The 26,942-nt window shown below is 41.9% G+C and overlaps 1 protein-coding gene across 1 annotated transcript in view; it reads right to left on the bottom strand.

Moving 5' to 3' along the window:
* The window catches only part of LOC126210086 (BTB/POZ domain-containing protein 9), a 148,485-nt gene that overhangs the window by 66,196 nt on the left and 55,347 nt on the right, over positions 1 to 26,942 (bottom strand). Inside the window, exon 3 of the mRNA XM_049939212.1 lies at positions 25,085 to 25,214. Within this exon, the coding sequence (XP_049795169.1) occupies positions 25,085 to 25,214 (130 nt within the window). The remainder of the gene's footprint in view (positions 1 to 25,084; positions 25,215 to 26,942) is intronic.

The following is a 26,942-nucleotide window of genomic DNA, read 5'->3' as shown; positions in this document are numbered from 1 at the left end:
TGTATGAATTTCACCTCACAGCTGGTTGATTTTTTTCCTTTTTCATGGGGGAAGGAGGGGGGGTGGGGGGGGGGGGGGGACGACAAACGAGCACGGTCATCAGTCCCATGTTCTAAGTAATCAATGGAGGAACAGCACAAATAGCACAGTCCAGTCAAGGGGAAGGGATAATGGGCAAACAAGGACAGAAAATGGATGTCAGGGTAATAGAAAAAGGAAAGAGGAGGAGTGGAGTGGGTGGAAACAGGGAGAGCAGGGCACCCCAGAAACACTACACATGGTGGGGAAACAAAACAGACCAAACAAAATGGAGGGAAAAGATGGGGAGAACCCGACCAGTGTGGAGACAAGGTCAAGGCTATCATAATCAATGCCTATGATAACTGAAACACTCAAATTCCAGAGGAAGGAGGGAGAGCATATTTAGTGTGAAGGGCCAAAAGGCGGGGATAGTCCAGCAAAATACAAATCACACTGAGGAAAGCCTCACAGCTAAAATGGCGATGGGGGGAGGGGTTTGCTCCTTGCAGAGTAAAAAAACCCTGGGTCAATCTAGAATGGCCATTATGAAGGTGACAGACCAATAGTCAGCACAAACCCACCTCTGGACGAGACAGGGAGAATGGGGCATAGGTGCCCGGCGAATACCCTCCCACCCAGACGATCAGCAAGTTCATTACCCGGGATACCTACGTAGTCAGGGATCCAAAGGATATCAATCGAACACGTAGCAACAACAAGTCCAGCAAGAAGGACGTGGACGGCAGATACCAGAGGGTGGCTGGAAAACTTCTGGTGATAGCCTGAAGGCCACTCATTGAGTACGTACATAACACAACTTAGGCAAGTGAGGGTCATTTAATGAAGCAGAGGGCTCCACAGATGACCATCAATTCTGCAGTAAACACCCCACACGTGGCAGGCAAGAGATGGTGTTCCATGCCAACAGAAGATGTGACTGCATACCCCACAAACAGTGGATTTAGAGCCATCGGTGTAAAAAAACAATGGCATCCTGAAACTCCCACAAGGACATTTGGAACGAACAACAGAACACGACTGGAGTGATGGACACTTTTGAACCCTAGAAGAGATCCATTCAAATCCGAGACCAAGGGTCTAAACAACGGGAGGAAAGGGGATGGGGTCAGGAGAAAACATGAGGAAGAGGACAAAGAGGGGAGATGAAAATCAGAGCGGAGAGAAGACAGACGAAGCCCAACTAGTCAACCAACCCAAGGGTGGGCAGCAGTAAGCCGCAAAAAGAATGTACCAGGAACGGTGGGATTGGGGCTGGGTTGTTTGAGGGGAGAGACGAAACAGCAAGGTCATCGGTCTCATCAGATTAGGGAAGGACAGGGAATAAAGTCAGCCGTGCCCTTTCAGAGGAACCATCCCGACATTTGTCTGGAGCGATTTAAGGAAATCACGGGAAACCTAAATCAGGATGGCCGGACGCGGGATTAAACCGCCGTCCTCCCGAATGTGAGTCCAGTGTGCTAACCGCTGCGCCACCTTGCTCGGTCAGGAGGGGTGAGCAGGGAAGAGTGGATACTGACGGCGTAGGGAACCAGGAGCTGGGACCACCAAATCTAAAGAGGAGGAATCCCAATGTCAACCAGAAGTTTTTGACAGAGCTAGCGCAAAAGGCACCAGTGGCTAAACGGATACCAGGATAGTGAGCCATGACCAAGAGGAAGGATCAGCTGGTCTATAAACTTGACGGTCATAGTCCAGACAAGACAGAACTGATGCCCAGTAAAGGCAGGGAAGGGATGAATGATCTGCACCCCCAAGAGGTGTGGGCAAGGATGCAAAGGACACTGAATTTACAACAGCCAACATTCAGATTATGGATATGGGGGCAACCAACTAAGCTTTTTGTCATAAACAAGACCCAAGAAATGGAAGCAGGGGCCCCAGTCAGGTGTTGGGCATCAAGCTAGAGCTCCAGATCAAGATGGACCGTATTACAGTGACAGAAATGCACCACCCTCTACTTAAGGGGGGAGAACTGAAAACTGTTTAAGTATCCATATGGAAGTGTGCCAGATGGCACCCTGGAGCTGTCATTCCGCAGAGGCCACTACCGAATTTACTCGAATCTACGCTGCACCTGAAAACTGAGACTTGAAATCAAGGAAAAAAAATTCCCCGAATCTAAGCTGCACCTGAAATTTCAGACTACATTAAAGGGAGACAAAAGTTTTAGACCGCATTCCAAATCTAAACAAAGTTGGTCCATTGTATATGTGACACAATTTAGATCGAATGGCACCCTGGAGGTACAGGTACAGTAGTTTGGTTCAAGTCTTAAGCTTAACAGTTAAGCTTTACCAAGTAGCCATTGCTATGTGTCAGGCACCCTGTTCGTATTTATATGGTTACCCTTCCTTTTTCACGTGCTTCGTCTGGTTTGAATTGATTGCTTATTTTGCTTTGATCTGGTAAGTACCGTTCTCTTTGTTATAGGTGTTTACGTCACTCTAAGCTGAAAATGCATTATTGTACTGTGTCATGCATTGTTTTTCGCATTCTGATAATGAGTGTTTACAACCTGTCACCGCTCACGTTATGGCTTGCTTTTGTGCGCGCTACCGCAGCTTAAAAAAAGAAGAGAGAGAGAGAGAGAGAGAGAGAGAGCAACTGTCTCGTAAGCGAAACAATGGCAAGAGAATGTTATCTGTTGTTACTTACACTGCTGCTTTCTTTGATAATGATCAACAAGAACCATGTAAGAGACTGCGTATGATAGAAGATGTTCTGAACGAGAGTCTAGCGAAAATTTTTCTCCGTTTGAAAATCTTTGCAGATGCCTCTTTAGTACATTATAATCTGCACAGAAATTAGAGTCATCTTAGATTTAAAAATCTAGTCAGTTTCCATGCTTCATTTCTGACTGTATCACTATTCAGCATAAGAATAATACGAATATAAACATGACATGATATGTATATTCTTCCATGTTTGCTATTGTCTCACTCTAGTTTCGCAGTTTATTTGGCACACATGATTTAAATGAGATAGCAGCAAAGACAAATGAATACATGGCATAATGTTTACATTCTTCTACCTCTTCTTTTAATTTAGTTACTGACGCAGAGGTTTTGGTGCCAGTATTTATCTTTGTGACTGCGAAGCATGCCTGTGTAGCGCTACATATATTCGACGGCAGAAGTTAATTGGGGCGGCACCTACAAACATTTTTCATAACTTCCGCTTACTTTGCACTTGATTCTAAGCCGCAGGTGGTGTTTTGGATTACAAAAACTGGAAAAAAAAGTGCGGCTTAGATTCGAGTAAATATGGTAACTGTGAGCTAGCACAAATGCAGAAATCATCCACATACAGAGCAGGGGTTACAAGTGGTCCACCAGAGCATCCTTAATTCACTACTCTTTGTTGTCTTTCAATGGACTACACTGTTCTGTGGTAGACTTCTTACCTGACATGTGGGTAGTCTGGGTTCGATTCCTGGCACTGAAAATTTTTAATCGAAGGTGAATGTTCTACAACCATTTCTGTGGTGCTTAAAATACACACAGATGGAACAATTATACTTTTTATTTTAAACCATTTTTATTGATCTTTTATGAAAAATCAGTGACCAAGCAGTTATATTTGCAACAAGAATAGGAATTTTGTTGCACGATGTGGAATTAGAAATAAGAAGACGTGCATTTTTCATAAAAATTACAGTTATATATGTTTTAATTAGCATATATTTAGTAAATTTTATATCTAAATGACATAGGCATTCAGCCCCCCCCCCCAGTTGCAACTGTCACTAGTATAGACACAGGTAAAATTTTAGACATCAAAGTGCTAACAAAATACTGCCATCGGTGTAAATCAGTAGACAATGAAACAAGTGAAAGACACAAAACAAATTGTGCTTAGAATTACGAGGGAACTAGCGGGGGTATGGAGGCTGCTGCAGTTGTTTCTATGTTCAAACGCTCACAGCACAGCAGGAAAGAGGTGTGTGCTATACTAAGTACCAGGGGGATTGTGATTCAAAGGCCTTAAAATCAGTCATGGTAAACCAACCTTACAGCGAAAAAGATATTTTGAAGATTGAATGTGTGGGCCACGTTCAAATACAAATGGGAACACGTTTTCAATCTGCAATGATAGAGGTAATTAAGCCAATATATAGAACGTTAGCTCATCCTGATCTTTCCAAATGTCTCCGTGGTCGAACAGAAAACCCGAATGAGTCTTTCAATAATGTCATTTGGACCCGCATACCAAAAAATGGATCGACTCAGGATCGTGAAAGCACAGCATGCAGTAGAGGAAATGACTAAGAAGCAAGAGGCAGGAGAAGAAGGAAGCTTCTAGATTTGCAGGGTGCACGATCCAGATAATGCTGATTATGGGCCTAGGAGCTGGCATTACTCCATATGTGAGTTAATATCAAACGGAATGTTTAAACTTGATTTCCCAGAAATGACATTTTTTAAAATATTTGACCCATTATCACAGGAACTATTACAGATACATATGTCTTATTTTACACTATGTTACCTCTTAATATACTGCACCTGCTGAACCACCAAAACATCTCTCCTTGTAATGGTTTTTACTTAGAGAAGGAACAGTGGACTTTTTTAAAAAATTGAACACAATTTTTGAAAAATCATAACTGTTTATTTGTCTGCATATTCTGATCCCGGTTCAGTAATCAGAAAAGGAGTGAAACTATACTTCCTAAAATTTCAGATCTCTATCTCTCAAAAGTTCTGAGATAATGGATCATCAATATTGCAAATTTAACACTGTAGGTATAGGACGTACGTACTCCCCTTAAAGAAAGACAAATGTACGTTTCTAGCGTTTGTAGACTTCGACAAGGCTTCTGAGAATGTTGACTGGAATATTCTCTTTCAAATTCTGAAGGTGGCAGGTCAAATGCAGGGAGCGAAAGAATATTTACAATTTGTACAGAAACCAGATGGCAGTTCTAAGAGTTGAGGGGCATTCGGGAAGCAACGGTTGGGAAGGGAGTGAGACAGGGTTGTAGCCTATCATCGCTGTCATTTAAAAGGTTCAAATGGCTCTGAGTACTATGGGACTCAACTGCTGAGGTCATAAGTCCCCGCTGTCATTCAATCTGTATACTGAGCAAGGAGTAAAGGAAACAAAAGAAAAATTTGGAGTAGGAATTAAAAGAAGAGAAGAAATACGAGAAGAAATAAAAACTTTGATGTTGCCTGTATTTTAATTCTGCGAGAGACAGCAATGGACCTGGAAGAGCAGTTTAACAGAATGGACAGTATCTTGAAAGGATATAAGATGAACATCAACAAAAGCGAAATGAGGATAATGGAATGTAGTCGAATTATATCAGGTGATGCTCGAAGAATTAGATTAGGAAATGAGACACTGAAAATAGTAGATGAGTTTTGCTATTTGGGGGGCAAAATAACTGATGATGGTCAATGTAGAGAAGATATAAAATGTAGACTGGCAATGGCAAGGAAAGCGTGTCTGAAGACAAGAAATTTGTTAACAACAAGTATAGATTTAAGTGTCAGGAAGTATTTTCTGAAAGTATTCGTATAGAGTGTAGCCATGTATGGAAGAGAAACATGGACGATAACTAGTTTAGACAAGAAGAGAATAAAAGCTTTCAAAATGCTGTGCTACAGAAGAATGCTGAAGTTTAGATAAGTAGGTACTGAATAGAATTGGGGAGAAAAGGAATTTGTGGCATAACTTGACTAGAAGACAGGATAGGTTGGTAGCACATGTTCTGAGGCATCGAGGTATCACCAATTTAGTACTGGAGGGCAGCGTGGAGGGTAAAAAACGTAGAGGGAGGCCAAGAGATGAATACACTAAGCAGATTCAGAAGGATGTAGGTTGCAGTAGGTACTTGGAGACGAAGAAACTTGTGCAGGATCATGTAGCATGGAAAGCTGCATCAAACCAGTCTCTGGACTGAAGAACACAGTGAAAGGTATTCAACAGGAACAGAAAAAAGTAAGGACAGAAACGAGACTATAAACATATATTCCTTACCCTGAGAGCTACCAATTCTTTTCTTTCTTTCTTTTTCTTTCTCATCTCTACGCATTTTACACTTTATGAAAATGTTCGTAAAACATGCAACTTTGTTTAACCCTTCAACATAAAACCCGAAGTTAAGTCACTTTTAATATTTGACAGAAACTTAAAATCCCAAGTATACTCGGGCAACCTAGGAACAGACCTTCAAAAAAAACAAAACCGCACTTACATCAATTTCATGCCAATAGTAAAGTGTCTGTCCACTAAAGAGCAACCAGTGCCACATATGTAGCCTGGCTGTTGAGGTAGTTGGCACTAGATATTGCCTTTACTGTGTGCAGCTTTGGATAGTCAACAACAAAACAGAAACTTTCAGACTCACTCTATTGTTGCTTGGCAACGCTTTCAAAGAAAACGATGGCTGTAATCCTCTGAGTTTCACACTGAATTCAGTGGCTCAGAAAGTGAAGAAGAATGTGATGTTACTTCCTTAGAGACGAAGTGATAACAGTTCATCAGCTGACTGAAAAGTGCTCAACAGTAGTAGGACATGAATGCACCCACTGTGCTCCGCCCAGCTACTCCGAGATTTATGTTCACAGAAAACTGTTGTAAAATACGTAGTTAAACTTCGTGGCTCCACCAAAACTAAAAAATGACTGGGTTTTTGGATTTTAGTCTAAGTCCAGTGCAAGAGTATACTCAGGATTTTATTATTGGTGCTCTTCAAAATTTTATAACTAATTATTTTGAGCTTTAAAAGATGTCTTTATATGTCTGCATGTAATGTCATTTACTATACGGTGTTTCTCATTAATAAAAACTACTGTTTTGTGGAACATCATCGGCCGGAAATCAAACCTGGATAGCCTACACGGCAGCAAGCATTCTACCACAGAGCCGTGTGGCCTTGAAAAAAATCTTTCTGGTTTTAGCAAGACAAAGATGGCCAGAAATCAGATTCAATTTTCTTGGTAATTTTTTGGGTTGTGTCAAACTGCTTTGGGCAACTGAAACTGTGTTTTGAGCTTCCCGTATCATAAGTATAAAAAGAAACTAGCTGTTATCCACAATTGCCTTCAAGTATCAGTAGTTTTGTTGGAATGAGCGATGGTCAGTAAGAAGCTATTGTACATGAAATAATGTCAGCTACTCTAACACGCCTTCCTGTTTCATAAGCAACACTGCAAAGTTGCCCTACTATGCATATGTTCAATATCCCTTAGTCATACTTGGTATGGGTCCCAAACACTTGAGCAATATTGTAAATTCGGATGCACAAGTTATTTATGAGCCATGTCCTCTACAGGATGATTGCATTTCTCCAGTTCTCCACCAATGAATCTTTGACAGCCTATGTACCATTGCATTTTATATCCCTGCAAGTAGTTACACCCATTATTTCTACTAGTTGATTGATTCCAGTAGTGAATATTGTAGTCACAGAAAACAATTTCTTCTTGTGAAGTGCATAATTTCACATTTCTACATACACTCCTGGAAATGGAAAACAGAACACATTGACACCGGTGTGTCAGACCCACCATACTTGCTCCGGACACTGCGAAAGGGCTGTACAAGCAATGATCACACGCACGGCACAGCGGACACACCAGGAACCGCGGTGTTGGCCGTCGAATGGCGCTAGCTGCGCAGCATTTGTGCACCGCCGCCGTCAGTGTCAGCCAGTTTGCCGTGGCATACGGAGCTCCATCGCAGTCTTCAACACTGGTAGCACGCCGCGACAGCGTGGACGTGAACCGTATGTGCAGTTGACGGACTTTGAGCGAGGGCGTATAGTGGGCATGCGGGAAGCCGGGTGGACGTACCGCCGAATTGCTCAACACGTGGGGCGTGAGGTGTCCACAGTACATCGATGTTGTCGCCAGTGGTCGGCGGAAGGTGCACGTGCCCGTCGACCTGGGACCGGACCGCAGCGACGCACGGATGCACGCCAAGACCGTAGGATCCTACGCAGTGCCGTAGGGGACCGCACCGCCACTTCCCAGCAAATTAGGGACACTGTTGCTCCTGGGGTATCGGCGAGGACCATTCGCAACCGTCTCCATGAAGCTGGGCTACGGTCCCGCACACCGTTAGGCCGTCTTCCGCTCACGCCCCAACATCGTGCAGCCCGCCTCCAGTGGTGTCGCGACAGGCGTGAATGGAGGGACAAATGGAGACGTGTCGTCTTCAGCGATGAGAGTCGCTTCTGCCTTGGTGCCAATGATGGTCGTATGCGTGTTTGGCGCCGTGCAGGTGAGCGCCACAATCAGCACTGCATACGACCGAGGCACACAGGGCCAACACCCGGCATCATGGTGTGGGGAGCGATCTCCTACACTGGCCGTACACCACTGGTGATCGTCGAGGGGACACTGAATAGTGCACGGTACATCCAAACCGTCATCGGACCCATCGTTCTACCATTCCTAGACCAGCAAGGGAACTTGCTGTTCCAACAGGACAATGCACGTCCGCATGTATCCCGTGCCACCCAGCGTGCTCTAGAAGGTGTAAGTCAACTACCCTGGCCAGCAAGATCTCCGGATCTGTCCCCCATTGAGCATGTTTGGGACTGGATGAAGCGTCGTCTCACGCGGTCTGCACGTCCAGCACGAACGCTGGTCCAACTGAGGCGCCAGGTGGAAATGGCATGGCAAGCCGTTCCACAGGACTACATCCAGCATCTCTACGATCGTCTCCATGGGAGAATAGCAGCCTGCATTGCTGCGAAAGGTGGATATACACTGTACTAGTGCCGACATTGTGCATGCTCTGTTGCCTGTGTCTATGTGCCTGTGGTTCTGTCAGTGTGATCATGTGATGTATCTGACCCCAGGAATGTGTCAATAAAGTTTCCCCTTCCTGGGACAATGAATTCACGGTGTTCTTAATTCAATTTCCAGGAGTGTATTTAAAGCAAGTTGTGAATCATTGCACCACTTTTAAATCTAATCAAGATCCACCTGAATATTTCTGCAACTTTCTTCTGTCAATACTTCATTATATATAATAATACTACATGCAAAAACTGTGAGACTACTATTACTATTTACTGTCATGTCATTAATACACAACACGACCTGCAAGTGTCCCAACACACTTTATTGAGGAATGCCTGAAGTTACTTCTGCTTATGTTGCTGTCTCTACACCCAAGATAACATGCTGCATGCTGCCTACCAGGAAATCCTCCACAACATCATAAATTTTATTTGATACTCCATATAAGCATACTTTTGTTAAAAAACAACGTGGTCAAGAAATACTGCATTCATCTGATTGCCTGACTCCATGGCTTTCAGGAACGTATGTGAGAAAAGTCCAAGTCGAGTTCCACACGGTTGACATTTTCAGAATCCGTGCTGGTTGGCTTGGAGCAGGTCAGTCTATTGTGAATAGCTCAATACGTTTGAACATAGAATATAGTCTAGGACCCTACAACAGGTGGACACTGATAAGATTGGACAGCAGTTTTGTGACCACTTCTGCCGCTCTTCTAGTAGACCGGAGAGACCCGAGCATTTCCCAAACTCTGAGCACAGTTATATTAAGGGATCTATCTACTATGAGGCTTGTTTGATAAGTCTGGTTAAAAAAGCAAGAAAAAATGTTTGTTTTGTAAACAACTCACCTTACTTCTCCACAGTCTTCTTTAGGGATATACACTTGGTCCAGGGATTTTCCAACTATTTCACCCCATCAGAAAAATAGGTTCTGTCAAACCCAGCAAAATACTTGTTAACTTACTGCCACTTCATCATTTGACGAAACTTTCTTCCCAGCAAACAACAGTTTCAGGAAGACGTCACTTGCGGCTATGTCTAGTCAATAGGGTGGACGAGGAACCAATTCAAAGCCAAATTGACGTACTTTCCCCACTGTTATCACTGATGTGTGGGATGGTGCATTATCCTGGTGAAAGAACTTTTTTGCGTGCCAACCTTGATCTTTTTTTCAGTCAACCCAAGTATCAAACAATCCAACAAAGAAATGTAATAGGGTCAACTTATATTTCTGCCCTTTTTCCAAGTAGTCTATGAGAATTATTCCTTGGGGATCCCAAAAAGCAGTGGCCATCACCTTATCAGCTGACAAAACAGTTCTTGCTGTCTTCAGTGCACTTTCATCAGACTTCCTCTATTGTTTTGACTGGCATTTAATGATGGATCCAGGTTTCATCAAGAGTCACAAATCGGTAAAAAAGTCTTGCGGATTGCAGTTAAACATCGCCAGGCATTTGTAATTAAATGTGACATTTGTGCTTTTTGTCTACTGTGAACGATTACAGCAACCGCCTCGTACACACAGCTTCTTCACAGCCAATTCTCTGCATAGGATATTATGCAATCGATCAATTGATCTCAGCTATCTCAATAATTCGGTGGTCTTACATTACCACAACATTTTTTCCACGACCTCGTGGTGACTTTCAATCGGACAGCCAGATCGTGCTTGTCTGATCACATTTAAATTCATTACTCCAAAAGTAAATGGTCTTCAATGATGGTGCAAAGTCCACGTGAATTTCATCCAATTCTCTTTCCATCTGTGTGGCAGTCCAACCCTTAAGATGAAAATGTTTAATAACTGCAGCAAACTGTTTCCCCATTTTGAGCTGCAGTTGGCACTAACCAATTCAGACAGCTGTCAACAATAAACTGTACACTCCACATAGTGAAATACTTTATGTGATCCTTGGAATAAACAAGCTTACCAATCATGACGGCACAACAAAACCGTTGTTCTCTCTGATGGAAATTTATCACCACCCTTGTAAATATAATGATTAAAACAGCAGCTTACTCAGCTGCAAATTCTGTATAGCATCTGAGAGGGATTCTACTCGGTCGTAGAGTATTGATTATTTTAAAAAAATTTTAACTTTTTCACAATGCCACTGGTAACCTGTATCACTCATCTATGCAGTGGTCCAAAAAGTAACCTAAGGCACTACAGATGTATCTTGCGAAGTAAAGCAACATCTGGAAACCAACTTCAACATTTCTACTTTTGCTTTGCTCCCCCAAATTCAATTCCTGTGCCATCCACAAGTGATTGGACACTATCTTAGGTGCCTTAAGGATGAGCCAAGAAATGCTAGTTACAGTGCTACAGCTGAAGTTTAGAGGTGTTGCTTCTACCAAATACATCTCTTCTGAACTTCCATTAGGCTCAGTAAGATGAGCCTGGAGGAGTCGTTCTGATCACCACACAATTTTCTTATTCTTGTGCTTATAATAAAAGAGAATCTACAGAATGGTTGAGACTTCATGCTCAAATCCCTGTTTCTGTGTGTCTATATTGTACTTTGATGAGTCCTTGATGCTTGCCAGTAATGCTGTAAATTCTATCCACCACAGTAAAGGCATGCAAAGTATGTAAATATCTTGCTGGAGTGCACCAGAATATGGTAACAAGTGTCATCACTTAGTAAGAACTTTGTGATTACATTAAATAAGGCTTTCACAAAACCAATGTTAAACTATTGTCTCAATCACTTATTTACAGTGTAAAAAACACTGATTTTTATAACCATAACCTCTTATCCATTAAAGATAAAATCAGATGCCACCAAATGTGTTGCTAGTTTCAATTCCTAACCATTTCCTCACTGACTAATGGCATTTGCACGATACAGTGTGTTAGTTGCAAGTTTCTTTTTATTTCTTACGTGTACACTCTTTGACATAAAACTTGACCGGCGGCCGGCCGCTTCAGAGGCTAAGTCCGCGCCGATCGCGACATGGGACAAAAAAACTGGCCAACTCGCTAATTCTCTAAGTCCGGTTATCTGCACAATCTGGCAACACTGTAGACTGCGGCACTTCCTGGAGGAAAACTTGTCCCATGATAGAGAAACTCTAGGCTGATTACGGCTGTGGTCTAGCGGTAGCGTGCGTTGTTTCTGTTCATAATGTCAGTGGATCGAGAGCAGCTGGCATGAAATATTTTTATAGCCTCTTCTGTCTGAATGCTGAAGACGTGAATGTAATGGTAGCGCAGATTCAATCTATTTCGCTTTGTGACACACCGATATCAAAATTTTATCCAGTAACGATTTTGCGGCAGATTTCCTGCAGACTGTCCTCCTCTGGACGCCGTATGCGGCAAAGCTCCGGGATCCATTTGCTGGCTACTGGCAGCGGCCGTGGCGACAGCAGCGGCGCTGCACTCCCCCGTTCTTTATCGAAAGCGCCTGCTACCACTCATCGCTTTTGATGATTTTATTAAATGTTGCTCCACAGAAAATTTCTACAATTTCCATTCACGCTCAAAAGCAACGGAGACAGACGCCCTGATTAGTAGGCGGGTATTATATTACATTAATCGGCAAGAGCTGAGTATGGCCCGAAATTAATTTTGTAGACTGGGACGAAATTAAACCACCTCACTACATTCGATGAATTTATAAATGCTTCATACCTCGTTTCTTTTCCTTTCAAACTCAATTATTTGTGCAACTTTTGGTCAATGTTTGGATGTTTTCGTCAAGCCAGAGTGAGCGTCTGTGGTGTAAAGTGTATTACAGTTCTTGTTTCATTCCTTATGGTAAGTCTATGCGATAAACTGTGTGAATACCTTGCAATGCATGCTCTGTAGCAGTGCAGGAACACTGCACATTTGGAGTTCCATGTATGGGTTCATGAAGTATTTATTGTTGATCGGAAGTGATAGTTAAGGTCATCAGATTTAAACCAGAAAAATTTGTCGTTTTGAAGGTTTCAGAGAACGGAAAGGAATTGCTAACGCCGGTTTTAGAAAACGTCTACAGTTAAATGCTATTGCAAAAATTTAGAAGAAGGGAACTACATTAATGAACATGTGCACTTCATAAACAACCTTCTGACATGTTAGACCTATATGACGAACAAAGCTCAAATTTATGTAGTTGACAGTCGGTTTGAATCTTTTCAGGGTCTATTTTACAGTGAAGCACCTTGGAATTTGCAAAGCAGAAATCCATGATATTAACTTAATTTACTAAGTCGAAATCGGACGAAGATTGATGTTTAAAGGCATTCTTCAGATTTCGCATAAGAAATTTTTACTAGCAGTTTGCAACTCCATTAATTAAAATGGACAGTAAAAGGTTGTAGTCAGCGGCTTCTACCGTGATTCGAACTATGTCTTATAGTACAAGCACTGCAACGCACAAGGGAACCTCTGAGCTAACGACACACTGGCGGCCAGAGGCGGAATATAGTCACTACGATGTTGCCTGAGCCTCAAAACGCAACCTTAAACACACGAACAGAGGAGGTGGAGATTACTGTTTTAACGTCCCGTCGACAACGATGTCATTAGAGACGGAGCACAAGCTCGGATTAGGGAAGGATGGGGAAGGAAATCGGCCGTGCCCTTCCTAAGGAACCATCCCGGCATTTGCCTGAAGCGATTTAGGGAAATCATTGAAAACCTAAATCAGGATGGCCGGGCGCGGGATTGCACCGTCGTCCTCCCGAATGCACACACAAACAGGTGTTACTTATGTGAAGAACGCCGTTCTTGGAGTCCAGAAATTAAATATACTTTCTAATTGTGTCATCTTGCAGTGGATTATATCGCACGAGTCTTCGATGTGGAAAACGAATGTCAAGTGAATTTAGCGAGGTAACGCCGACCTACACCCGGAAGTGAATGCACTATCAGAGTGTTGACAAATACTTGCTACGACGCTGCCATTTCTAGGCTCTCTGACGAGGCAGCTCTTCAGCGAAATGCTTGCCGTGATTCTCCGATACCGTTCTTCAGAGTGGAGACGTGCGCGCACGTTTGGTTTTTATGCGGCGTTCTCCCCTGATGGTTTCTGACGTCGCCTTGTGGGCTATGTATACATATGAGACATTCAATTATCATTAATCCAAAATGATACAAGTTTCAGCTTCCGGCGTGGAAGAAGGCTGTTGACGCCGACATTATATCATTTCAACGTAGGGAAAGCAAAGCGGATCATTCAATGTTTCTCATTCAACATAAAGCATGTGAGATAATTTTCCGTAACGTTCATAATCATCTAAAAATACAAACGAAGTAAAAATACACCGGAAGTTTATTCGAATTGAATATAACGCTTAGCACCTCGATGTCGAATTTGTCCACTTGCAATCTTTTGCAGCATACACATAGAATGTCATGATTACCACGAGAATGAAGAAATATGTTGGTAAGGATGGAAGCAGGAAGAGACGCAGTCAACAAATATTCTATTCCTCATGGCATTCATTTCATTTGACACGTAAGAAGAGGTAAAGTGGGAATTTACTTTCGTTAACACGAAAGATATGCCGCACATATTGATAACGAGGAAGTCTGCGTCTTCATACGTTTCCTCCTTGAAATCTGTATGCTCTATTATATACTAAGTAGCCCGATCATTGTTTCAGTAATGTTACCCTCTTGTTTGACCCCGTAACGATGAACAGATTCCAAATGCATGTCTCCCTTCCTGGGTTGTTTTTTGTGTTTTATTGCTTGGAATTTCTGAAGCAGACCACTGTGCCTTCCCCCCTCGTGGGTTAGGTCTCAAAACTAAACCGCTTTGTATCCAATGGCATAATTTATTCAGACAGCATCAGCATAAGACTATCAAACAAAGCCTTCCATTTACAGTTGCAGCACTCTAACCAGCACTGACCAAAGTGTAATCCACGGTCATGGTCCTAAATTACCAGCTGTCTGCTACTGTGGCAAAGTCCGTACTACACTGTCGATTCCGCAGCACCATTTTATCTGGTGACACTGTGTAGTTGCACAGTTGTGCTACCAGGTCTGTCCTCACACTGTCAACTTTATGTATCTCACTTCTCCTGCAGCGTAGATCACGAGGAGCCGAAGTAAATGAGTGTATTCTGCATGACGTAACATTCAGTATTCCCTTCTTTCATAGCCACTCTTCATGTGCATCGATACCAAATAGGAATGCGAAAACTCTTGCGAGTGTCAACTTTATGTATCTCACTTCTCCTGTAGCGTAGATCACGAGGAGCCGAAGTAAATGAGTGTATTCTGCATGACGTAACATTCAGTATTCCCTTCTTTCATAGCCACTCTTCATGTGCATCGATACCAAATAGGAATGCGAAAACTCTTGCGAGTGTCAACTTTATGTATCAGCGTAGATCACGAGGAGCCGAAGTAAATGAGTGTATTCTGCATGACGTAACATTCAGTATTCCCTTCTTTCATAGCCACTCTTCATGTGCATCGATACCAAATAGGAATGCGAAAACTCTTGCGAGTGAGAGAATGACAATAACAATCGTAACAAGAACAAGCAAATAATGAATGATGTTTATTCCAACGCAGAACGAGAATGGCTTTAAATATAAAAATCTGTATCTATATCTATATCCATATCTATTGATCTTTGAGTTGGCACAATGCAAATATATTCTTAGCATTTAGTTACTGAATTTAGTTCTGGATGTTTGCAGAGAAAAGGAAAAGTCGGTACTTCTCGCTAGTGTAATATAATGTGAACCAGCAACTACCCTTTCCTTAGAACACGACTCAAGCAGGTCCTCAAGTAGGTAGCAAGGCACTGCTGCATTCTGTTCCCTGACATTGCTCTGATGACGGTTAATGCAGATAGTTCCGATTATGAAATACAAAACGTATTGCAGGTTAGTTCCTAGGATAGTAACATTAAATTTGCGTTGTAGACGGCACATGAACGTGACGACTATCCATATTACTCATCAATATAAAAAGACAATATTTTGGGAATTTAGCAGGATTACTCAAAATGAATTCTGAAACGTCGTCAAGAGTATACGATGTCCTAATCGCATTAGGAATATGAAGATCGTCTTCGACAGCTCGCAACTTTCACATTGCTATCTCCACCCTACTCCAGACAGCCCTCGGTGGAGTTGCACTACGTTGCCGATGTTATGGAAGGCCTTCAAACCGACAACAGACCACATATTGAAAAATACAAGCGAATTCTCTTGCAGCGTAAGCTTATTGTAACTAATCTAAAAATTATTGGAGAGGAACATTGTCCTATTCAAAAAAAGTAGAATGTTACACACTGTTGACGTCAAACGGACATTATCTATGTCCTGTCTTGTGTCCTAGTCATCTATAATATCAAGTGTACTATGAAAATGATTATATATAATGGATGATAGGGTAATGCATTGATACCAGATGGTGGGGGCCGGCCGGTGTGGCCGTGCGGTTCTAGGCGCTTCAGTCTGGAACCGCGTGACCGCTACGGTCGCAGGTTCGAATCCTGCCTCGGGCATGGATGTGAGTGATGTCCTTAGGTTAGTTAGGTTTAAGTAGTTCTAAGTTCTAGGGGACTGATGACCTTAGAAGTTAAGTCCCATAGTGCTCAGAACCATTTGAACTATTTGAACTATGTAACACAAAATGACATTAAAAATTAAAGTTATTCACGAGCAGCTAGTTGAGAATATGTATGAACATTAAATGACACGACGAACTGAAATAATATGACGAAGAGTTCAGCCCTCACTGGGAATAGAGCCCCACACATATCGTTGTTGACTACACACAAAGAGACGTCAGCTACCGAATTTTTCTCCACCAGCTGCTCAGAATAGCATCTTGAACTTACAGTCATCTCGCAAATAGTTCTGTGTCTCACTGGGAGTTAAAAACGTCAGATATCGTTAGTGTTGACAACGAATGAAAATACATTAAAAATCAAAATTATTATCCACCAGCAGATAGGTGTTCTCATGATAGAGCTTGATAATACATAATTAAATCTTTAGTGCCGGGCCAGGATTCGATCCCATTCACGCGTAATATGTGAAGGTGTTGAGGAATCTGCAGTTTTGAACAAACAACAAATTGTAGCCGAGCTGTATTGCCACGAAGGGATCAAATTCCGCGTTAAGGGCGGTCTGAGTTGCATTCCCAGTTTAGAACCAATTTTATCGACATACAGAAGCTCAAATAAAAGATGGAATAAGTGTCCTGTGACCATACATAGCGTTTGTGTCGTCACTTGAAATAAATAACTAGTATAAGAAAGGTTACTGGTGATAGAGTTTCTACATGTCGCTACTCCAGACTTTATTGTGGTTCAACCTACCGTCTACTTGGTAAAGAAGGAATATCATCTTTAATGTGAATTTTCAGATCACGCAGCCATTATATCTCCTTCACTTGGTGTAGCCAGGAGAGAATGGAATCTGTCTCTCCCTATCTAAAATCATTGACGTAAGTGGGAATCGAACCCAGACCATAGGTATAACAACCTACCATCCGTCCAACAGACCACGAAATCCTCTTCTCTGCGAGTCATTTTTCTATCGTAACGCAGTTGCGCCACACTGGATGAGAATTCTGACACACAGGCTCCCTGTAGTAATTTGCAGCATGTTCAGTAAATTCATTTACTTGGTTGACCGAATCACCATGAACTAGCTGCCTCGGCTACCCAGTGCATACATTCGACTATTTTGTAATCACAGAAATAAAATCACGTAACTGCCACCTACACACAACTGCCAACAGTGTAGGATGCAGAAGTTTAAATAGGAAGTGTTCCTTTCCACTTGAGCTATTCTATTGCGCTATCTGTTACTAGAAAACGTCGTTCAGTCCAAAAGAAAAGCTGTAACTGTTTGTCTCTCAGAAGTCAAGACCTGGCCATATGCATAATCTCACAGTGCTGTGGAATCCAAAAGTTCTGGAGGAATAGTTGCCGAGCTCTGGAGCTGCTGTAGCTACGTGTCAGCTTGTAGCATAGATAAGATGTCGCGAGTTCGAATACATTCAGTGCTATATTTTTTAAAACGCAATTCTGCTCTCTGCTGAAGGTATCAATCTAATGGAACTTTGAATATAATTCCCTTCACTTCTCAACCCAAAGTAGTCGCATGTGGAAAAAGGGCTAACTACTGTGACATTTTGTTCTATTCAGATTTAATAGACAGCAGACAGCAGATGCATCTCGAAGATGTGCAGGGAGAGCGCATCGTGCCATAATATGTCAGAAAAGTATTTTCTACATTAGCCGTCGTGTGGTAGTGATATTTTATTCTTCTTCAAACTTTGTTTGACAGCTTTAACTCAGAACAAGTTTTCTACATGCATGTAATCAATAAACTGCATGTGCATTGTCAGACTGTCATAGGATGCACGGTAGGTGTGCAGTTCGACTGTCGCTTAGGCACAAAAGTTTGTATCCTTATTTTAGATTCAGACACCTAGCGGCTCGTAAGAAAAACCGATACGTAAAATTTGATTTTTCTTAGTTAACAATCGGATTATGTGTTGGGTTCGTATCTCCGTCACAGAACTTCACATCATGCACTTCATCTTTAAATGTATGCACACTTTGTTACTTCAGAATGGAGGTATATCAGACATCTTTCGTGGTTAGATAACAGGGACGAAAGGGTCTTGATAGGAGTCACGGTTTATTACAAAAATTGTCGTCTTTTATTTTCAAGTTTAGATTTGGTTACTGGTATTGGCCAAAATTTCGGTAATTCATGACTCTTCATGGCTAATCATCAATATGATGTGATTAGATTAGATTAGATTACATTAGATTAACTCTTGTTCCATAGATCATAAATACGACATTTCGTAATGATGTGGAACGTGTCATTTTAATGAAAGATTTCTTTAAATACCATGATTCAATTTCTTTACAACAATTTTTTACACTCTCTCTCATTGCTTTTTATTTATCTCTCTCTCTCTCTCTCTCTCTCTCTCTCTCTCTCACACACACACACACACACACATACACACACACACACACACACACACACACACACACACATTCTTTTTTATTTTTATTTGTATGTTGTGCTCGACTGTCGGCGAGGCACGAAAACGCCTGTGAATGACTTTCTTAGTTTTGAGTACACTTACGAAAGAAATATAAAAACAACAATGAGCGTTACTGATTTATGATGCTCAGTTTGCAGTCAGTTCTGAGTATTATTAGTAACTACGCTCCAGTCCCTAAACCTAGTTACAGAAAGCGAATCAGACGCATTACGTATTCCAGGCCGTAGCAGCCGTGACTTGGAGACACCAGCTATGGTCACTTCCCAGACCGCTGTAGGATCACATCGGTTCGTCTTCTTCCTGCTGGTACTGTAACTGAGATTTGGCAACAAGGCAACGTATGTTTGGCAACTCTGTGATCGACGAGTTACTTCCTGGTGTGCACGGAATTAAGCCTCAAAGTTCACTTGATTTTACCTGTCATTTCCATTGAATAATCTGAGTTATTATCGCTTGAAGGGTAACAAAAGATTGAAAATTTACGGTTTTCAGCCCAGGAAAGTCGTTGCAGGTGGAAACCGCAACTAATCTCGACCTTCAAATAGCGGTTTACGAGTTCTAGTTACTATTGCCCTCGTAATAGGAAGCTAAGACCCATACCTCCTCGCCAGCTCTGTGGTAACGTGCTGACCTGTGAAAAAGCGTCTGTTACGGTTCGCAGTTCCAGTCTCACTGACTGTAACGTTTTTATCCCTTCTGTGAAAGAGCTACAAGCAGTCAGATCAAACATCAATAAGGGAATCGCAAGAAAATGCTTTCAGCTCATAGTGCAATGTTGAAAAACTTACAATGCTGCACAACAGGTACGGCCTCTTTCCGCTGCTGACAAGCGAATTTTGGGTTTCTAGGAATACGTAACTATATTTATGAAATGCCACATTTGCATACCTCTTGAGTATGACACAGCATACCAATTAAACACAGACCCAATCAAAATCTAAGTGAGTAGTATTTTACTAATTCGTGTTGATAGAGGCATGCTTGTGTACAGATACTTTCGTCGTAAGGTTATCATGGTTAGTTTTATATCATTTCTTATAATACAGAGCACAATTTTCGTAAGGTTTCCTTTAGTGTTGTTAAAACAATAGCAAACATGAGAGAGAAATTAATCATCAACGATATATGCGAATTCTCTGATGTTACCTATGACAGTCTGACAATGCACATGCAGTTTATTGATTACATGCATGTAGAAAACTTGTTCTGAGTTAAAGCTGTCAAACAAAGTTTGAAGAAGAATAAAATATCACTACCACACGACGGCTAATGTAGAAAATACTTTTCTGACATATTATGGCACGATGCGCTCTCCCTGCACATCTTCGAGATGCATCTGCTGTCTGCTGTCTATTAAACCTGAATAGAACAAAATGTCACAGTAGTTAGCCCTTTTTCCACATGCGACTACTTTGGGTTGAGAAGTGAAGGGAATTATATTCAAAGTTCCATTAGATTGATACCTTCAGCAGAGAGCAGAATTGCGTTTTAAAAAATACAGCACTGAATGTATTCGAACTCGCGACATCTTATCTATGCTACAAGCTGACACGTAGCTGCAGCAGCTCCAGAGCTCGGCAACTATTCCTCCAGAACTTTTGGATTCCACAGCACTGTGAGATTATGCATATGACCAGGTCTTGACTTCTGAGAGACAAACAGTTACAGCTTTTCTTTTGGACTGAACGACGTTTTCTAGTAACAGATAGCGCAATAGAATAGCTCAAGTGGAAAGGAACACTTCCTATTTAAACTTCTGCATCCTACACTGTTGGCAGTTGTGTGTAGGTGGCAGTTACGTGATTTTATTTCTGTGATTACAAAATAGTCGAATGTATGCACTGGGTAGCCGAGGCAGCTAGTTCATGGTGATTCGGTCAACCAAGTAAATGAATTTACTGAACATGCTGCAAATTACTACAGGGAGCCTGTGTGTCAGAATTCTCATCCAGTGTGGCGCAACTGCGTTACGATAGAAAAATGACTCGCAGAGAAGAGGATTTCGTGGTCTGTTGGACGGATGGTAGGTTGTTATACCTATGGTCTGGGTTCGATTCCCACTTACGTCAATGATTTTAGATAGGGAGAGACAGATTCCATTCTCTCCTGGCTACACCAAGTGAAGGAGATATAATGGCTGCGTGGTCTGAAAATTCACATTAAAGATGATATTCCTTCTTTATCAAGTAGACGGTAGGTTGAATCACAATAAAGTCTGGAGTGGCGACATGTAGAAACTTCCGGGTGTAGGTCGGCGTTACCTCGCTAAATTCACTTGACATTCGTTTTCCACATCGAAGACTCGTACGATATAATCCACTGCAAGATGACACAATTAGAAAGTATATTTAATTTCTGGACTCCAAGAACGGCGTTCTTCACATAAGTAACACCTGTTTGTGTGTGCATTCGGGAGGACGACGGTGCAATCCCGCGCCCGGCCATCCTGATTTAGGTTTTCAATGATTTCCCTAAATCGCTTCAGGCAAATGTCGGGATAGTTCCTTAGGAAGGGCACGGCCGATTTCCTTCCCCATCCTTCCCTAATCCGAGCTTGTGCTCCGTCTCTTATGACATCGTTGTCGACGGGACGTTAAAACAGTAATCTCCACCTCCTCTGTTCGTGTGTTTAATGTTGCGTTTTGAGGCTCAGGCAACATCGCAGTGACTATATTCCGCTTCTGGCCGCCAGTGTGTCGTTAGCTCAGAGGTTCCCTTGTGCGTTGCAGTGCTTGTACTATAAGACATAGTTCGAATCACGGTAGAAGCCGCTGACTACAACCTTTTATTTTCCATTTTAATTAATGGAGTTGCAAACTGCTAGTAAAAATTTCTTATGCGAAATCTGAAGAATGCCTTTAAACATCAATCTTCGTCCGATTTCGACTTAGTAAATTAAGTTAATATCATGGATTTCTGCTTTGCAAATTCCAAGGTGCTTCACTGTAAAATAGACCCTGAAAAGATTCAAACCGACTGTCAACTACATAAATTTGAGCTTTGTTCGTCATATAGGTCTAACATGTCAGAAGGTTGTTTATGAAGTGCACATGTTCATTAATGTAGTTCCCTTCTTCTAAATTTTTGCAATAGCATTTAACTGTAGACGTTTTCTAAAACCGGCGTTAGCAATTCCTTTCCGTTCTCTGAAACCTTCAAAACGACAAATTTTTCTGGTTTAAATCTGATGACCTTAACTATCACTTCCGATCAACAATAAATACTTCATGAACCCATACATGGAACTCCAAATGTGCAGTGTTCCTGCACTGCTACAGAGCATGCATTGCAAGGTATTCACACAGTTTATCGCATAGACTTACCATAAGGAATGAAACAAGAACTGTAATACACTTTACACCACAGACGCTCACTCTGGCTTGACGAAAACATCCAAACATTGACCAAAAGTTGCACAAATAATTGAGTTTGAAAGGAAAAGAAACGAGGTATGAAGCATTTATAAATTCATCGAATGTAGTGAGGTGGTTTAATTTCGTCCCAGTCTACAAAATTAATTTCGGGCCATACTCAGCTCTTGCCGGTTAATGTAATATAATACCCGCCTACTAATCAGGGCGTCTGTCTCCGTTGCTTTTGAGCGTGAATGGAAATTGTAGAAATTTTCTGTGGAGCAACATTTAATAAAATCATCAAAAGCGATGAGCGGTAGCAGGCGCTTTCGATAAAGAACGGGGGAGTGCAGCGCCGCTGCTGTCGCCACGGCCGCTGCCAGTAGCCAGCAAATGGATCCCGGAGCTTTGCCGCATACGGCGTCCAGAGGAGGACAGTCTGCAGGAAATCTGCCGCAAAATCGTTACTGGATAAAATTTTGATATCGGTGTGTCACAAAGCGAAATAGATTGAATCTGCGCTACCATTACATTCACGTCTTCAGCATTCAGACAGAAGAGGCTATAAAAATATTTTATGCCAGCTGCTCTCGATCCACTGACATTATAAACAGAAAGAACGCACGCTACCGCTAGACCACAGCCGTAATCAGCCTAGAGTTTTTCTATCATGGGACAAGTTTTCCTCCAGGAAGTGCCGCAGTCTACAGTGTTGCCAGATTGTGCAGATAACCGGACTTAGAGAATTAGCGAGTTGGCCAGTTTTTTTGTCCCATGTCGCGATCGGCGCGGACTTAGCCTCTGAAGCGGCCGGCCGCCGGTCAAGTTTTATGTCAAAGAGTGTACATTAACAGTTTTCACAACCCGTGCATTTAAACATGAAAAAATGTTCACTTTAAGACATAAGTGAAAAATATAAAAGAATCTGTAGGACTCTCTGATTTTCAAATATCTGATTACACTGGTGACTTCTCCACTGCCGCATAATGGACAAAATACTGGAGTATGAAATACCAGACCAGCTATGTGATTGATGGAAGAGTTTCTAGCACAAAGATGGAGAGAAGTCTTCAGATATAAACTTAACTTCGGGCGTATCACAAAGGAGTGGTATAGGCCCATGACTCTTCACAATATATATAAATTACATGGTGGACAACACTGGAATCCCTGTGAAGCTTTCTGTGGATGATGCTTTTATATACAGAGAAGTTGCAATGCTAGAAAATTGTAGCAAAATGCAGAAAGACCTGTAGACGACCAGTGGTTTGTGCAGGGAGTGGCAACTGACACTTAACGCAAACAAATGTGATGTATTGTGTATACTCAGACGGAGACCAACCATTGTACAATTACACAATTGCAGAATGATCATTGGAAGCAGTTGCTTCTACGATCCATCTAAGAGTATGCATACGGAGCAATGTAAAGTAGAACGATCGGATAAAACTAATCGCAGGAAAGGCAGATGCCAGACAGATTCGCTGGAAAAATCCTCAGGAAATACAGCCCGCCAAGAAAGGAAGTAGTTCACAATCTTTTGTGGGACCAATACTTGAATAATGCTCATCAGTATGGAATCTGTACCAGTTTTCCAGGTTCATTTAACAACCACAAAAGCGAGTGGTAGATGCTGCAAGAGAGGCACTCTGCATACAGGTATGGTTTACAGTGAAAGTTCTGAGATCATACTTTCCTAGAAGAGTCAACAAGCATATTGCTTCCTCCTACGCATATCTCATGAAAAGACCATGAAGATAAAATAGGGAGAGATAAGGCCCCACAGAGGCTTACCAGCGATCTTTCTTCCCATGAACCATTTGTGACTAACAGAAAATGGAGAACTGACAGCAGTACACAAAGTACCCTCCAACACACACCGCACAATAGTTGGAACTCTGTGCAAATTTATTGTGCACAAGTACAAAATGAATAAAAATTAATCAAAATCAACTACTGCACTTCCAAATAGTGTGCCAGAGCATACACACAGTGTTGGAAACAATGGGGAAGGCACCGAATGCCACTGGCATCGCCATCTGTGTGTGCCACCTGTCGCCAAAATGCCGTGAGGATATCTGACCTGTTTCCAAATCATCTCCCACACAACGGTTTCATCAGTTGTGGAATGAGGTCGAAGTTTTCATGGACTGAGGTCTGGTGAGTAGGCTGGGTGAGAGAGGATACATGTTGTAGCACGACCAACCTCCTATTGAATGTTTCAGGTGCCGGTACCGAGCCAGACTCACACAAGGTTGCAATCTGTCAGATGATTTCAGTAAAGTTGGCTGCGTGCTTTCGAAAGTACTGCGATTATGGTGAGACCGTACATTCACGACATACCATAGTTGCCACGATTTATGGAATGACCTTCGCATACCGCCTTGCAAATACTCTGCAGTCCATTCAAAATGCACACACACATCTCACTCATAGTTCCACCATTCACATCTTCCACTTTTAAGTTCTGTCATGAGACCTGAAAATCCTCTATGAGATTGAACAAGGTTCTCCTATAGATCAAGTTGTATGCTCCCTTCAAGCGCACAAACAAAATTACTCAGCAGTGATGGCATACAACTGTATGCATGAGTTGGGGGCAGTTATTAAATTAACAGTTTTCTATAATTAATAGCTCATCAAATGCATAATTACAAAGACAGTCTGTAACTTAAGGAAAAAGATAAAGGCGTACCACTTTCTGCAGAGTACTCTACGGGTAATTTAAGTAGAACATACAGTAAAAAGTTTTATGAAAATATCTAGGGTTAGGGAGTGGGTAGTGGGAGGTTTGGGGGGGGGGGGGGGGCATGTGTGTATGCACATGCCAGGAGCAGGGTAAGGAATGAGAAAAGACTAGAAGGAAAGATTCACAAACTTCATGGTAAAAAGCAAAGCACAAACAAATGCTACAAAATTTTATCATACCTTTTGGTTTGCCAGGGACATATGACCAGTGTAGATGTACTTGAGGAGGCTCTTAAAAGCACTTAATGAGGTTCCCTTAAGCTCAATTTCTGATTGCTGTGATTCTCGAAGTCCACCAAAAAGCATAGCTCTGCAATTAGAAAAAACACCTATTACTTTATCAAAGTACTATAGAGAAAAGTATCATTAAAAGCAAAGATGACACAAGTGATCATAGTAGAGTGTGAATGTTTACTATTGTCCACAGCTCGTCAATTGTGCTTATGGGGGCATCGGCAATACGTAGCAGAGGGAGGGCAGCACGAATCGGCAAACAACATAATTACATTTTGTTCCAGACAACAGAGTCATATTTATCTACAACAATGATGGAAACTGAAGAAATTAATTAAACTAGTGACAATCTAAGAAGGGGAAAGTAAGCTGAAGACTTTAATAACTTTGTGACTAAGGTAGTCCATGCAGCTATGTTAGCTGTGGTGGTGTCACGACTAACATACCTGCCTAGAAAGCAAGAAGACTCAGTTTCAAGCCCAAGCAACAGCACAAATTTTAATTCATTTCGTCAGCTTCCATCATTATCATAGAGCAAATAACAGTTCAGCTAATCAACATTCACATAATTGATGCTCTACTATAACATCTTTACACTGACTAATTGTATAGTGTCTGACATTTCCCCCCTCATCCTGTCTCCCCGTACCAATGTACCACGCTGCCCCAACTATTGAAAAGCTGCACACTTAAATGCTACTGACCACTTTTCCAAGAGTCAATTAATAACAATGGGTAATAAGTTTACAGTGGTCCATTCTTCACACACTAAGTAGATGATGATATTCTGACACAGAAAACTGAAAATTCCAATCCCATTTTTACTTTGATGATCAATGATACCACTTATCCAAAATCTCTAGCAACTTCTGTTTCTTGCCAAAAACATGGCGAGCTTATAATTTCTTGGCACCAAAAAGCTTTGTCTTCAACATTTAGCAGTACAAAAATATGATTCAAGTTTCTTAAGACCTGCATAGAAATAACCATGCCACAATGCCACCTGCCACTTGTACTTTATCAGACTGCTTAATGCATTATCAGCAACAAGGACAAGTTGTAAAATGAAAGCAAGAACTGTTTACAAATATCGCGATTGTGGCAATTTTGTGAGAGTCACACGTTTTCTTCATCTAATGGCAAGCCACTAGCAATCATAGTTGGTTGGTTTAAAGGCAGGACAAGGGACCAAACTACGAGGTCATCAGTCCCTTGTTCCTAATAAAACAATGCCACAAGCGTGAGAATAAAATGGACAAAACATATAACACAAAACGGAAAGAAAGGAAAAGCCATAAGAAAGAAGGGAAGGCAACGAACACTAAAAGGAACAAAAGAGAACAAGAAAACAACAGAGACGCTAGAAACAGAAGAGAGTAAAACACGAAAGCAGATTACAATGGTTGGCCAACCACGAGAATAAAAAGGGCAAGCCAGCCACTCTGCAGCACATTAAAACCTCCACCCTAAAAGCACTAGGATGGAGAAGACATAGAGACAAAGGACATGCACTAAAAACTACACAGAAGTATAAAACCCACTCCCACAGATAAAACGTAAAACTAAAGGTGCTGTGGAGGCGTTGTCGCCCACCACCAAAGGCAGGGTGCTGGGAAGTTAAAAGTCTGCCGCACAGCGGCTAAAAGTGGGCAGTCGAGCAAGAGGTGGACGACTGTCATTTGGGAGCCACAGCGACACTGAGATGGGTCCTCGTGATGGAGTAGGTAACCATGTGTTAGCCACGTATGGCCAATGCAGAGCCGGCAGAGGACAACTGATTCCCTGCGAGAGGCCTGCATGGAAG

Source organism: Schistocerca nitens, chromosome 10, assembly GCF_023898315.1.
Source record: "Schistocerca nitens isolate TAMUIC-IGC-003100 chromosome 10, iqSchNite1.1, whole genome shotgun sequence".
Lineage (NCBI taxonomy): Eukaryota > Metazoa > Arthropoda > Insecta > Orthoptera > Acrididae > Schistocerca > Schistocerca nitens.
The sequence above is the reverse complement of the archived record's forward strand: the minus strand, read 5'-3'. Positions and strand labels throughout refer to the sequence as shown.